The sequence below is a fragment of the Sarcophilus harrisii genome, chromosome 2, assembly GCF_902635505.1.
Source record: "Sarcophilus harrisii chromosome 2, mSarHar1.11, whole genome shotgun sequence".
Lineage (NCBI taxonomy): Eukaryota > Metazoa > Chordata > Mammalia > Dasyuromorphia > Dasyuridae > Sarcophilus > Sarcophilus harrisii.
This window is the reverse complement of record NC_045427.1, coordinates 77,519,293-77,535,598: the sequence shown is the minus strand read 5'-3', so window position 1 is coordinate 77,535,598 and position 16,306 is coordinate 77,519,293. Positions and strand designations below refer to the sequence as shown.

Genomic DNA, 16,306 nt, shown 5'->3' with positions numbered 1-16,306 from the left:
CAATCCTTCATTGTTTAGTCAAAATAACACTCATAGCATCTTTTTAAAAATAAATTTTAGCACTCAAAATCCAGAATCAATTTACTATTTTTCCCATTTCTTAAAGATATATTTCAGCAAAAACTTGTACTGTGTCTTGTCAGATACTAATTAAAGAATTATTACAGTTACTTATTTAGCATCTAAGATTAAAATATGTTCTGAAATAGATTACTGTATTGAAAGAAATTAGTAATTTTCTTTGTTGTGCTGTCAATTATAAACCTTAATAATTCTGTAATGCTAGCCTACTTGAGAATAGATAAATATCTGTAAGCTTAATTCATGGGGATATAGCATTTTAAAGTGTATTTTAAAATTCACTTACTGGACCCCCTTTTTTTTATATGTGTACTATGAATTATGCTTCTTTGTATACTAATGATGCTTTCCTTTTTCCCAGCGAATCTGCATGTCGATTTTATAGCCAACAGATGAAGGGAAAACAACTAGCAATAAAGAAAATGAATGAGATTCAGAAGAACATTGATGGGTGGGAGGGAAAAGACATTGGACAGTGTTGCAATGAGTTTATCATGGAAGGAACTCTCACACGTGTAGGTGCCAAACATGAGAGACACATATTTCTCTTTGATGGTCTGATGATTTGCTGTAAATCAAATCATGGTCAGCCAAGACTTCCTGGTGCTAGCAATGCTGAGTATCGTCTCAAAGAGAAGTTTTTTATGCGCAAGGTACAAATCAATGATAAGGATGACACTAATGAATACAAACATGCCTTTGAAATAATCTTAAAAGATGAAAATAGTGTTATATTTTCTGCCAAGTCAGCTGAGGAGAAAAACAACTGGATGGCAGCACTGATATCATTACAATATCGTAGTACTCTGGAAAGGATGCTGGATGTAACAATGTTACAAGAGGAGAAGGAAGAGCAGATGAGGCTTCCAAGTTCAGATCTTTATAGATTTGCAGAACCAGATTCTGAAGAAAACATAGTATTTGAAGAAAACATGCAACCCAAATCTGGAATTCCAATCATCAAAGCAGGAACCGTTATCAAACTTATAGAGCGACTCACCTACCATATGTATGCTGGTAAGTAATGCAGAGCGTCTAATTGTCTTGATCTTTCTTTTCAGGAACACCATCCCTAAAATTAGAAAATGCATGGCCTCATGTTTTTAGAAATTTTTGTTGTTCCAATTTATCTGTGATATCCTTCTATAACACCAATACTTTGTTTAATAACAGTCCCTTTCAGAAGGGTCATGTTTCACAATTCTCAGAATGTTTTTATCTTTCATTCAATCTTCATAAAAACCTGTAGATAGAAAATATCCATATATTAAAGATTAGGAAGCTAAGACTTAAGCTTTCTGAACACTTCAATATGAAGTCTGATATTTTACAGATACAACAAATAATATTACATTTAATAGTGTTTTCTATAATTATTGCTAACCCAAATTAAAATAATTGATGAATTCAATAGAGAAACTGAAAATTTACTAAATTTAAAGTGTTTAAAATCTCAGCTAAATTAAGTGGGAGAGAAGCTTTATGGGATTATTATTTAAACATGTTACATTTTCCTTAAAGCAAAAGATCCCTAAATGCACTTATAAAGATTTTGAGGCTATTTCCTATATCCCCCTCCACAACTGCTGTTACTTCTTGTAAATGTGCTTGTTTCTTAGGTTGATAGAGGTATAGAGTGTATCTTTAAACAAAATTTCCCCAAAATCTAAGTTTTTAGGCTCTCTCAGTTTCCTCAACAAAATTTATTTGAGTTAACATTATAAAAATTATGTAAAATTGGATTTCTATTTCTATTTCATACATTTGCATTTTTTTTAATTAGCCCATCTATATATAAATACTTGTAGGTGTCTTCTCTGAAAGTATATAAATAGACTAAAACAATGGAATCTGGATTTTAGAACTGGAAAGAGACCTTTGAGGTCATATTTTTTCATGGTTACCAAGGACCATAAAGTACTTTTTTACTTAATTAAACAATTTGATCTGTATTTAAGTAAGATGAATAATAAAGCAATGACCTAAGTAATTTTAAAAGTGAGTAATTTTTAAATATAGTTTTAAATTAGCTTTTATATATTGTCTCAACTTGTTTTCCCCTCAGATTTGTTATACTAATTATGCTCCATGTAAACTAACAATTTTAAGATCAATTTGAGTTCCCAAGTGTTGTATATGGAGTCAGATGACCTGGAATCAGATAACTGTTTTTTCCAATTACTGGTTTTATGACTTTGGATAAATTACTTAATCTCTTTGGAATTGAGTTTCTTCATTTGTCTAATATGAGCTGGTTGGACTAATAGATTTCTTTTTTTCTGCTGTCACTTCTAACTCAATCTATAATTCTATATTTAAAGATGTCAAAAGTATATTTAATAGGGAATTCACTAGTGTGCAGATTTTGCTACAGATTATCCATAATGTGCCTAAACAAAGTGATTTTCATTATTTATATATTACAAACCATACATAAAAAAATTTACTAATAATTTAACTATATTGATGTGTAAACAAATCTCTTTCTTGACTTTTGAGAAATATTTCTTATTTCAAGCAAGCAGTCAACAAATAATTTTATGCCATGTACTAAAATAAGAAAGTCTGTACCTTCAGTGAGTTTACTACATTCTGCTACATTTTCACTGATAAGTAAATGTACACTATATACAAAAATAAATACACAGTAATTTGAGAGAATTGGGGGAAGGGAGGTAGCACCTGAACTTAATAAAGAGAGTATTGATGTCTTCAAAGGAGAGGGAGAAAGATAGACACACAGAAAAATAGAGTGCATTTTAAGTAAGAAAACAAAATTAACTTACTTTTATTTTGTGTGTGTGTGTTTATATATAGTCTTTTCTTTGGAATATAAGCCCCTTGAGGACAGGGATTCTTTCATTGTATCTTTGTATCTATAGCATCTAGCATTTGGCATATGATCAGTCCATTTTAAATGTTTCTTGATCAATTGGAACATAGGAATAAAGTAGAATGGGATAAATAAAAAAATAAAGATAGGAGATAGAAACCCTTCATCTAAGAAGCAGCAGATAGTTCCATTTGTTATATGAAGTCGAGTAAGGCATATTTAGCTTGGAAAGAGGCTAGAGCCAGATTATGACTTTATAAATGACAAACATTTTTTTCTCCTTTTTTTTCCTAGAGGCAATAGGGAGACATTGAAAAATCTTGTCTTAAGATTTCATCAATATTTAAAAATAAGATACGATACTATTACCTCTTGTTTATGTAGCTCCTTAGTATTTTTAAAGTGTTTTTCTGACAACTTGATGAGCTAGATATTGTAACTATTAATGATTCCATTTTACAGATGAGAGATTTGAGGTCCTGGTAGTGAAGCTTTTTGCCCCGTGTTTCAGGGTCAGATTCCAAATCTGACACTTTTCTCACTATATACAGGGCTCATTTTCACACTCATAAAGAGTAGCATAAGATGCTTAAGGAGAACAGAGGTCACCTTTAGCTGAAGGAATCAGCTTTAGTTTCATAGAGGAGGTATCAACTTCACTGATCTTTCAAGGAGAAGGATTTCAATAGCCAGAGATAAAAGGGTGTGAGCAGAGAGGCAGAATTTGAAGGAGGAGCAAAAAGTAGTCCAGTTCGATTGTTACATAGTGTATTAAAGGAGGTGTTATCAAGTAAAATTAGAAAGGTAGGAAGCCACCAGACTATAGAGTATCTTGAATGTTATATTCAGGTAGACAGTGAGGAACTTAGCTATTGTATTCTAAATATGAGATCTTGTCCAATTCATGGACAAACTGCTAGAAGAACTGAATTGTGTCAATCTTGACATTCTTACTGTAAACAAAATTAGAAGACCAAAAGGAAATTATAGTAAAACAGAAGGATATCATTTCAGTGCAGTGATAAGTATTTACCAAAAAAAATCATGAAAATGTTTGTAACTTATATAGTAGCATGTTATAAAAGTTGAAGAGTTAAAAACATAATATATATATATATATAGAACTCAGAAAGATCCTCCAAATTAATATTTATTTTATCCTTAATAACTTCACTTTAAAAGTGGAACTGGGGCAAAAACTATGAAAATTATATAAGAAAATATGATTCAGGATTAAGGAAAGTAGAAGGTCAGAAAAAACCCTATTAATAAATAGTGAAAAATAAATACATTCATATGATGCTGTGCCTGATTTTTTCATCTATTTTTGGCAAAAGGTGATGACCTTGAGGTAAGGCTAATAACACAGAACTGTTATATCGAAAATAAAAAATTTTAAGCTGAAGTAGGAAAAAAGGTGTTTCCTGTGCATAGGAAACATTTTTTTTCTCCTGATCAAGAATAGAAATAGTAGTATAGGAGAATCTAGGGGAATTTAAAAAACAGCATTTTTATATAAAATATTTTTTAGTCCTACATATCCACATACAGTAAAACAACTTGGACTTTTATGTGTTGCACGTGAGTGACTAAAGTGTCTAAATTTTTAATCTTTGGGTAATTTTTGATCTATAAGGCAGTTCTATTTTTAAAACTCTCTGATATGTTAAAAAGTGTTTGTGCGTCAGCTTTGCTGCTGTTTCCTTTCTTAAGGATTTCAAAAGTGATTGTTTATAAATCTTTCTTGAGTAGCTTATTGTTTCTTGTTAACTTTTTTAAATGGTTGTGTTAAAGGGAGAATTATCACATGAACAGACATCCTGATTAACAAAGTTTGGTTGTGAAAGGGTGGAGAGAAGGTTGTACTTGATCTAAACAATGTAATATAATATAACATATATTCTATAATATACATTCCTTATACTGCATCCACTTTATCAAACTCATAATCAATATCCAGGTAAATTTCTGATACTGTTTTAATAAAAACCATTAGAAAAGATAGCACAAAGTACAGAAAAGATGTGGAGTTGTCCATATAAAAAGAAGAAAAAGGAGTTGAGTTTCTGGTTTGAATAGGCCATAATTTAGCATTTTTGGAAGTCTTTTGACTTGTTAGGCTTCATTTGCCTCATTACTCATGTTTTTAAGTAACTGCTGCTGCCAGACCAGCAGAGTTTCTATAAAACTACGTATTTAACAGTTCATACCAAAAAAAAAAAAAAAATTATCTTGTCTTTCCACATTAGATTTTTAAAAATTATAATAATAGAAATCAATCTATTGCCTTTACTAACAGGTCAAAGGTTTCCAGTTATAATTTTGACCAATTTGTGGATCAAATATGTTTGATCCTTGGGAAACACTATAATAGGAAAAAAAAGGTTAGAGCTTTTCCCTTTTTTTTGATGGTAAATGAAGATATCCACATTACTTTTTCTTGACATGTTTTGAAATATTCTCCTTTAATCTCTTCTAATGCTTGAGATTTAAACTATATATGTAAAAATATCAAAACAAAACAAATGTTCAGCCATTAAAATATTTGCTTTTTGGAAATGATTAAAAAAAAAACTTTTGCCAAATTTCTTAGGCTTATTTTTTACTTCTACTTTTTTTTTTTTACTTTGGTGGCAGGACTTTGCTCCCACTCACTTCCACTCTAGCTAAAAACAGCTTAAACTTTAGCCTTTTACATCCGGTGACAACAGTGTTGGTAGTGGGAGTGGTTCCTTCACTTCCAACTTCAGAAACTCCTACTGTGTGTCTGCTTTGAAGGAATGTCTATGGCAGTTATTATCTAATACTTTTAAAGAAGTCTTCTTAAGAAGCAAAATTCAATTCAAAAGGTTTTTTTTAGTTAATATAACTTAATGATTTAAAATTATGTACTTATCTTACATAGATCTTTGGTAATTTAGGTGTTTGTTGGGGGGTGATCTTAGAGCTGGAAGGTACTATAGATAAACCATCAGATTCAGAGAAGTAGCATAAAAGGCTAACAATCTCCCTGAAAACACTCCTATTTATATATAAAACTGATATCCTTTCTCAATGCATATTGCTACTTTATAAGATAAATGTCTTTATGTTGTTGAAAAGCTGAGAATTTACTGAAAGAATTCTACTTGACTACTTGATGCCAGTAATTGAACATTGAATAAGTCATTTAACTTCTAAGATACTGTTTCCTTTTCTGTAAAATTGGGGTGATATTTTTGCTAACCACATATAGTTATTGTGATATTTAAATAAATTAATATATTTGAATGGACTCTATAATAAGCTGGTTATATCCAGCCGCTTGATCAGTAAAATATTCTTATTCATTTACTAGGCAGCTAAGGCCTAGAAAAGCTAATAGCTTCCTCAAATTTGTTATAAATCTCCAGTTTGAGAGTATTTCTTAGAAGCTAATATTTACTCTGTTAGGCTCTAAATGGAAGATTCCCAGAGTTCTCTACCTAGAGTGCAGGCTCACTTTCCTTCGGTGACATCTGTCATCTCAACAGTGGTCCTCTTTGGAAATGGAAAAGTATGCAGGGAATTTTTATGTGGCATTAAAACAGTTTAAAAGATGTTTTGGCCTACATGAGAAATTCTGAAGAGCTTTATCAGAGAAAATAAGTTCCTAAAACCTGGCATGGAGTTATACATCTGTAATATCTGGCCAGCAAACTGCAATGAGCAGATTTCCAGAGCTTGGGAGCTCTGAGCTTCAGGGGACAGTAAAGAGTAGGGATATGCACAAATTTCTGTATGACTTTGGTGAATACACAGATAATATAAAAAGCAATGAATCAACTCAGGTCACAAATGGAGCACATCTAAGGTCCTATGCAGATGAGTAGTGGGTTTGGAAGGGAGAAGGAGGACAAGGAGGGAAGAGGGAGAGAAAGAGAGAGATGGATAAAAAAACCAGGAGATTGCTATGGAGTTAACGATTTAGAATTTTTCTATCAATAGCTTTAAGATTCATAAGATATAGAAGATTAAGATGAAATTCCAGAGATAGAGGCTAGGCCAGTTCAACTGGAATATCAGGTATGTAAAAAAGAATTAAATGAAATATCTGGAAGGGGAAGCTGGAATCATATTGTGAAGGACTTTGTTATTAAAATAAAAAAATTGTACATCCTTGACACAATAGGAAATCAGTAGGACTTTTAGAGTAGGAAATTGATAGAGTCATACCTGTACCTCAGGACTATCACTTTACTATCTGTGTGGAATATAGACTGGAGAAGAGAGAGTCTTAAAACTGAAAAAATTAATTAGGAAGCTATTTTAAAATAGGTTAGGAAGGAAGAAGAGTCACAGTGACAGAGTATCAGGAAAAAATACCATCTATTTTCCTATTAAACCTCTTCCAGCAAGATCTAGGAAACTGAATTCTGATCAGGAAATCAAGAAAGTGTCACAGTCGATCATTGGAGGATATTCATGGCTCCTGGACAGTGATTCATCAGAGGGTCAGACAAGACAGAAAAAGAACCAAGGAAAAGGAATGTCATGAAAATCAAAAGAGGGGAAGAGTCAAAATCAGGAAAGAGATCAAGAAATTGAGGACTTAGCCATTGAATTCCATTCTTGAGAAGATAAACTTCTGAGAGCTAAGACTGGTTTGATTTGTTTGTTTTTGTTTTTTGCATACCCAGGACACAGCACAAGTGCCTGGCACATATTTAGCCCTTAATAAATTCTTTTTGATCAGTTAAAAAATTGTTTATAACCTTACAGTTCCAATAAAGCAGTATGGTCAGAAGTCAAACTGTAAGAAGTTAAAAAGAGGGGGAAGTATGAAGCAACATTTGAAGATACTGGTTTTTTTCCCTAGGAGTTTGATTATAAAAAGGAAAGACAAAATTGTAGATTGAAGCCTTTTAAGGGCAAAGTGAGAAGTCTTTTAAAGCTGAAGGATATCAGGGCATGTGTGTAGGCAGCAGAAAGAAATATGACATAGATAAGGAGAAATGGAACCTTGGAGATAGGAGGGGTTATATGATAGAAGGAGCAATCTCCTTAAAGGGGACAAGATAAAGGATGCAAGTAAGCAAGTTGGTCTTGCAAAGGAGAAGGGTATTCAGTAAAATGCATAGAGGAAACCTGCATTGAAAGTAAGTAGCTGATCTCAGTTGTCAGGGTCAGGTAAACTGATTTTCAAGTCCTGCTTCTGATAGGTACTGGTTATGTGCCCCTGGACATGTAATATAACCTTTCAATATCCAGGGCAATACTCTTAAAACTATAAGAAGCAAAGCAATTGCCCATCTGCATTAAAGATATGGGAGAAGAGAATTACTCACAAGCAATTCCCTATACCAATGAAAATGCAAGTTTGAGCAATAATAAAAACAAAGCAAAATGTGACAAGTACCATAATATAAAGGCAAAATACATTAGAGGTTGAAAAAAGGGGAGGTCAGGATTGGAAGAATCAGGGAATGTTTTCTGGAGCAAAGGATTTTTAGTTTTATTTTTTTTTTTTTTGAGATGGTATTTAGAGATGGTATTCAAGAGGTAAGAATGTAAGGGAAGCTATTCCAGGAGCAGAGGGCAGTTTAAGTAAAGGTCCAGAGGCAGTAAGTGAGGGTCATGTTCAAGGAGAAACAGCATAGGGTAGGCTGAACGGAACAAAAGGAGGAATACTGAGAGAAATGCTAGGAAAATTTGATATAGTGCCAGAGGACCTTGAATGGAAGTTGTAATATTATTTGATAGGCATTCAGGATCAAACAAGATCTCTATAGACTAGAATAGCAGAGGAAAAAAGTAAATTTCTGCATTTAGATTCAAAAATAAAATCACTTCCCTAAATACAGAGTGAGTGAAATGTGGCTAGACTTTCAAAGTCTGTGGAGGAAAATAACAAAGATATCTTAGTAGACTAAAAACTCAGTATGAGTTAACAGTGTAATACAGCAGTAAAACAAAATTATAGGAAAGACATGGTCTAGAAAAAGAAATGCATTAGTTCTGTCATACTCTTCCTGGATCTGTCTGGCTTTGGACAACACATTGTTTTTAGGAAAAACAACATAGACATGCTGCCGCACATCCAGAAAGTAGTTCTAAGCAGAATAGAAAGATTTAGAAAACTAGTGATACAGCACTTGAAATTTGATTTTTTTTTTAAGTTTGGAGGAAAAATCTGAAGTCCTGACTCTGCCACATAATAGTTGTGTGACCTTAAACAAGTCAACAAACTTCTCATTGCTTCAGTTTCTTCCTCTTCAAACTGAATATTATCACATTGCAAACTTCATAGTTTATTGTGAGGATTCAATAAGATAACATATGCAAAGTTCTTTTAAAATCATAAAGCTATATAAATGTTAACTATCAAAACAGGTCTTTATGGTAAAATCAGCATTAATGTATCCCCTCAAAACAATGTTCTAACAAATTTAGTCCAGCTTCAATGATTCTATTTTATTACTATATTTACCATATTTATTATTGTTATACTTTTGCAACTTTAATGAAGTCTTGTGAATGTTCACTGAGGATAATTTCCAAAAAACTTCCTCAAACTGTTTGCCAAATGTACTATTAGAGATTATATAGCTTGACCTTGCCTTCTGCAAGATGCACTGTTGTTATTGCCTTGATATAAAAGATGTCAGAAGTGGTTTAGAAATTGGGGAAATTCTTTCAAGAATTTTGGTGCTTCCATTCTCACCATGGGAAGAATTTGGAGAGAAGAATAAAGAGATGGCATCCTGATAGTAAGTGAAAAGTTGAGGAACCAACAAGAGCTCACACTACTTCATTTTCCACCTCTGTTTATTAATCAACATCCTTTATTCTCACTGATATCCTTAAAGGCATGATAACTGGTGAAAGGATATATGCTATGAATAATTGCTCAGTTCTTTAATATCGTGTTTTAGTATTAAAATATGGAGCAATACATTTATCTAAACTAACAATGTATTTTAAAACCCAGTTGTTTAATAAAGATTAAAGTACTATTTGGAGATTTTTTTTTTAGCAGGTTTAAATGTTGGGGTTTTCTGTAAGCTGTTTTGACTTAAAATAATTAAAAAGTGTGATAAAACTAAACAATTGTTTTTATTCTTTTAGATCCCAATTTTGTTCGGACATTTCTTACAACATATAGATCTTTCTGCAAGCCTCAAGAGCTACTGAGTCTTCTAATAGAGAGGTCTGTAAGTTTAAGATTTAATTGTTTTTAAAACATAAGTTAATATTGCCGGAGTTTTAGACTCACCCACAGCAACAAGGCACAGGCAGAAGTGAAAATATTATGATTCTTTTTTAAAACCTGTTATTCTGAAACAAATGTAAATTATGCAGGTATTTTGATTAACAACAAACGAAGGGAAAATTTTCAAAGAAAACAAAAAAACTTAAACATAAGTTAAGATTGAGGTACCCAAGGGACAGCTAGATAACCCTGTGGAGAGAGTACCAGTCCTGAAGTCAGGACCTGCGTTCAGATGAAAAGGGCCTCAAACACTTGACATTTACTAGCTGTGTGACTTTGAGCAAGACACTTAACCCCAATTGCCTCACACACACACCCCCCCCCCAAAAAATTGTGCTGCCAAGTTCATATTTCTTAGAAATATTCCAGATTGTTTCATTAATATTAATTTATTCAGTAATAGTATGCTATTGTAACATTATTTAAAGGAAAGCCTTTTCATGATGCTTTACTTCTTCATAACTTAGTAACTCTAAGCAATTATTAAATTCAGATTGTTAAAATGTTGATTTTCTGTAGATTCTTTTAAGAAATAGCAAAAATGTTGTAGCTACTAATTAGCTATTTGTCTCATTCTGTACCAGGTTTGAAATTCCAGAGCCAGAGCCAACAGAAGCTGATAAGATAGCTATGGAGAATGGAGATCAACCCCTGAGTGTGGAACTAAAACGATTTAGAAAAGAATATATACAACCCGTACAACTTCGGTGAGTCTTAAGGGAAAATTATAGTCTGCATATAAATAGAGCTTTAAGAGTTGCAAAACACTTTATATTGTACATATGTGGTGTGTATATATAAATTTCATTTAATTCTCCTTATAATTCCGTGATGTAGGTGCTGTTATTATCATTTTATAGTAAGAGAACTGAGGTCCAAAGAAATTAAGTTGACTTGTCCACATAGTATTGGACACAGAATTCATATCCAAATCTTCCTAATTGAGATCTAGCACATTATCTCTATACCACAATGCCTCTCAATTACCTCCATATGAGAATTATAACATAAGTCTTTGAGCAGCCTCCAATCAAAATTACTATAGAAAATTGACTCAACAGACTTGAGTTATTTTTTTCATTTAGTTCTCATTGACCAATATATGAGGACAAATTTAAATTCTTATTTAATTCATTCATCTATTTCTCTTTTTGTACCATAGAGTACTAAATGTATGTCGGCATTGGGTAGAACATCACTTCTATGATTTTGAAAGGGATACAGATCTTTTGCAACGACTGGAAGAATTTATTGGAACAGTAAGGGGTATGTTTATTATGTGTTTTGTCTTTTTAATACATGTGGTAAATATATTTTATAGTAAGTCGTATTTGATGTTAACCACTGGTTAATATAATCATAAATGTGCTAACATGAGCCACCACAACTGGTTTTTAAAATGGATAAATTCATTAAATAATTTATTAGTCTACAAACATCCAAAAATAAATTTAATTTTTTTTACCCTATTGATCAGCTGTTTATTTAAATTTACTATGATTCAATTGGTTGTTTTAACACTAAATAGATGTATTCTTAAGACAAGTAAAATCAGCGGTGTAAGTCATTTAATAGATAATAATGTTCTCTAGGAGAAATTAAGAAGTCCTGTAGTTATAATCACCACCGGACACACTAACATTTCCTGGTTTTCTCATACAGGAAATAATATAATAATTTATTGATTGATATAGCAAATGATAGATAGTACATGCATATAATATTCATCATTGATATAATTAAAGTAATGTTCCATAAATTTGAGTTTTCTCATATCACATTTTGCTGTAGATCACTTTGAAAAATGTACACTAATATTATTTAACAGTCCACTTTCTGGTTGTCATTTATAGTGTATATCCCTTACAATATAAGATCAGTCTAAAATAGACATCAGTAATAAGTGTGCTATTCACTTGCTTGTGATGAAACCAGGAAATTAATTTAATAATTTAACCTTGATTAAGAGGCTGATTTACTTATAAAGACTTTTCACTTTGTTAGTGATTCTAAGCTTTCGCCTATAATATACAAGGGTACATTCCCTTCTATATTATCTTAATAAGAAAAATTGAATAGAATTCAAATGTAACTTTTAATTTTAAAAAAATACACATAAATTTTCATCTAACCCATTTTAGGCAAAGCAATGAAGAAATGGGTTGAATCTATCACTAAAATCATTCAACGGAAAAAAATGGCAAGAGACAATGGACCAGGACATAATATTACATTTGAAAGTTCACCACCTGCAGTTGAATGGCATATAAGCAGACCTGGACACACAGAAACTTTTGATCTGCTCACCTTGCACCCAATAGAAATTGCTCGACAGCTCACTTTACTTGAGTCAGATCTCTACAGGTATGCAATTTGACAAACGGAAGAAAGAACGATGATTTTTATGCAAAATAATTCCATATTAAAATATTTTAAAGCACCAATTCATCCTATATCAGTTTTTTTTTCTGTTGTGACAGAAATTATTGTCTGCAAAAAATTTAAATTAATCATAAAATCATCTTTTGTTATAAGATTATACTAAGACAAAATTACAGATGCTTTTTTAAAAAGCCATCCGAAATTTTAAGCGTTACAATTTAGCATATATATAGAGGGGTCTTTATCAAAGTGTTTGTATTTCTGAGGTCACTCTATTGTGAGGTAAATCGATCTCTTTTTTTTCTTTTTTCTTTTTTTTTTTTAAGTTTTCCAGGTATGCCAACAAGTAAGCCAACAATGTTCTACTTCAACAGCTTTTTCTGGCAGATTATTAGATGAAAGCATTTTAAATGTAATAATAACAGGATTTTCTTCACTTTGAATATGAGCTGGACAATGGACTGTCCCACTTAAGTTTAGGGAGCCTGATCATCAGAAAGTTGGCCGCTGGGCAGTACACTTTTTTGGCATGACATAAAAACTTCAGAACAAGGATTATTTTTCCCAGTGAAATCATGAGTCATCTAAAATGTTAGGGGCGTTTAGAAGCTTGTACATTAACATATAGAAAATTTCAAGTTTTGTTATCTATATCAGGTCATCTTATAACGTCATAAGAAATAGTACTAAAAAGTGATCTTAGTAATAGTCTACTGTATGAGAAATCATACAACCAGGATTCCAGATTCATTTTGGAACCATTTTTGTGTCAAGATGCTAAATATTTTATAATTATTGAAGGCATTTTATTGGGTTAGCGCACATAATATTATATTATATTAATATTATATTAATTATTAAAATAACCTTTATATATTATTATAAAATTATTATTATAATTACTATAATATATATTATATAATAATTACTATAATATATTATATATCATTTTATAATAACATAATATTATAATAATATAATATAAATAACCTTTGTACATCTCTCTTTAAAACCATGGCCAAATTATGCTTTTTCAGCCTTCCATACTATTTGATCCATTTGGTGTATATAGTATCCCTAAAAAATGCCTTTCCTAGTGAATTAAAAACCTGTTTGTATTTAAAATTTCAATCTTATTTATTTGAATGACTGCATGAGAAAACTAGGGACATAAGGGCATTTATCCATCAAAAATAGGCATAGTATTTTAAAATAAAATACCTTAAAATTTTGCAATATTCATTTTCTATCCACTTTTTGTAATTAAGTTTGACAACTTATAAATTGCAATTTTAAATCTGATAATATCAAAATGTTGGCCAACCCTCTCTGTCTACTTATTTCATTATAAAATAGATATCTTCAAATTGGTCTGTTATCTTAAAGGATTAAATAACATTTTATAGTACATTGAAGAGGCTTCATTCGCTAATTCAAGCCCCAATTCAGAGTTGGAATTCTGAGACATGCCTGTATTAAAAAGTCACAAAATCTATAGAAATAAATTCATAATCTTTATTCTGTTGGAAAGCTTTTCTACATGTTACAATAAAAGGGCAAATATACCATTTGTTCCAGATATTAGGGATTCCACTTTGAGGTGATTTCCAATTTATTCTGTCTTTATCTTCCTAATGCATAGTTGTTTGTACTACATTAGATGGTTGTTATCACCAATGCCTTGGTAGTGTTTGGTATGTAATAGGCACTTAATAAATGCCTGACTAACTTGTAAAGATGCCTTTCTAGGCAGTTGCCAGGTACTTAATAAGTGTGTCTTAACTACGTTTTTAAAAGGATATTTATATAATTAGAACACATCGCTTTTGTTTTCAGAGCTGTACAGCCATCAGAATTAGTTGGAAGTGTGTGGACAAAAGAAGACAAAGAAATTAATTCTCCTAACCTTCTGAAAATGATTCGCCACACAACTAATCTTACTTTGTGGTTTGAAAAGTAAGTTATTTGAAGCTTTCTTTATTTTAATTGTCCATCAAAATAATTTTATTTTCAGAGACTGGAACTTTGGGTATTCTGTAATAGCCAGTAAGTTATTTGAAGCTTTCTTTATTTTAATTGTCCATCAAAATAATTTTATTTTCAGAGACTGGAACTTTGGGTATTCTGTAATAACCAAAGTAATAAGATACATGGTGAACAGGCTTCTATAACTTAAGGAGTAATTGGGTTTCCTCTTACTTGTGCATTAATCCTTTTTAATTCCTAGCATAATATAATTTACTAATTTTTTAAGTGCTTGCTCCTGGTTTCTTGTCTATAAAGCAAAATAATAACAAAGTTCAGATGGCTTATAGAGAACATTTTTACGATAAAGGCTTACTAGTTAATTGTAAAAACTTCTTTGCTCTCAAAAGGATTTAACTTATTGGATGGGAAGAGATTGGTTCAGTTGTAATTTAGGTTTGAGGGGCCATCATCAAGTAGAAGTAGGTATAGGATATAAATATGTGATAATTATTATTCACCTATGATTGCCAGACCACTGAATATTAGCTTAGATGTATATAGCACTCCAAATGTTTACAAAACATTTTCCTCATTACAACCTTGTAAGAATAAATAGTATTATCATTATTTTACAGAACATGAAATAGATATCCATGCACTTTGTGCTTTGACCATTACCATAACTAGAAAGTGTTAAAATAACTCAGAACTTCTGACTCCAGGTTCATTGCTTTTTCCACTTTACTGTATTTCTATTCAGAGTATTATGTAGTTGAATTTAGTGGTTAAATTTCTTGTATCTTTAGTTTGATCATCTAAAGCAGATATATTTGGGTTGCTTCAAATTCAAAGGGATTTACTTTAATAGTTTCTGAGATGCTTTATCATTCTTTAATGTTGCAGATAACATTTCAAGTGATTTTTTTTTTCCAATTTATTACACTACTTTAAATATAGCACTATATTTAAATAACAAAAAGTAGGGAAAAAAACTGTCCAACAGTTGGAGAAAAATAAACAATTTTATATGAATGTCATCTCACTCTAAAAAACAGTAATCTTGAAAATCTTGGGAATACTTGATATGAAATAACAAAGAAGGAAGAGACATAAGACCAAAAGAGTTCTACTGAAGCTATGTATGTGAAGCTGAATTTCAATGGCAACAGAGCTTGAGTAAAATAAATGTAGAAAAAAAAAATATTAGAACTGACTCATTAAACTTAAGCCAGAGGCCTTTTTTTTTTCTTTTTAAAAAATGCTCTATGACTTCACAGAGTTTATGACTCATTTGCCAGGGAAATGGCCCCAGTCACATCCATAGATATATAGATGACATTCAGTCCTATACATCCTTCTTCTACTAAGGATCACAGAATTTTTAGACAGTTCACGAACATTAACTTAGTTGCTATTGCTCTTAGACACATTTGTCCAGGAATACAACATGTAGATATGAAATCATATCAGTCTTGGCATTTGTCCATTCAGAACTCAGAGAAAGAGATAGGCAGTTGGGATTAGAAGGAAGACCTCTGATAAAGTGTGCTCTATGATGGCTTCCTATTTTAACTAATCATTCTTGCTAATAATATGCAGTTAATGAAGTAGTATAAGTTCTCAGTGTCCTAGTTATGCCTTTGGCTTCCAGCATGGATCTCCTCTGAATGTACTTAATGTAGTCTAGCTGTTTTTCCAATTTTCATTTTCTTTTTGTTTTTGTAAAATTATCCATAACATGATGTTAGAATCCAAATGTGATACCTCTGGAGAGGAAAAATTTTGTTGCTGAAATCTTGGTAATCTTGTTC

At 31.5% G+C, this 16,306-nt stretch overlaps 1 protein-coding gene across 2 annotated transcripts in view; it reads left to right on the top strand.

Moving 5' to 3' along the window:
- SOS1 (SOS Ras/Rac guanine nucleotide exchange factor 1) overlaps window positions 1–16,306 on the top strand; it is a 157,834-nt gene that overhangs the window by 107,532 nt on the left and 33,996 nt on the right. For both annotated transcript variants that reach the window (XM_003758336.4, XM_003758337.4), the window contains exons 10-15: window positions 443–1,098; window positions 10,001–10,082; window positions 10,730–10,852; window positions 11,308–11,411; window positions 12,287–12,509; window positions 14,364–14,483. In XM_003758336.4, coding sequence (XP_003758384.1) covers window positions 443–1,098; window positions 10,001–10,082; window positions 10,730–10,852; window positions 11,308–11,411; window positions 12,287–12,509; window positions 14,364–14,483 — 1,308 coding nt within the window. The remainder of the gene's footprint in view (window positions 1–442; window positions 1,099–10,000; window positions 10,083–10,729; window positions 10,853–11,307; window positions 11,412–12,286; window positions 12,510–14,363; window positions 14,484–16,306) is intronic.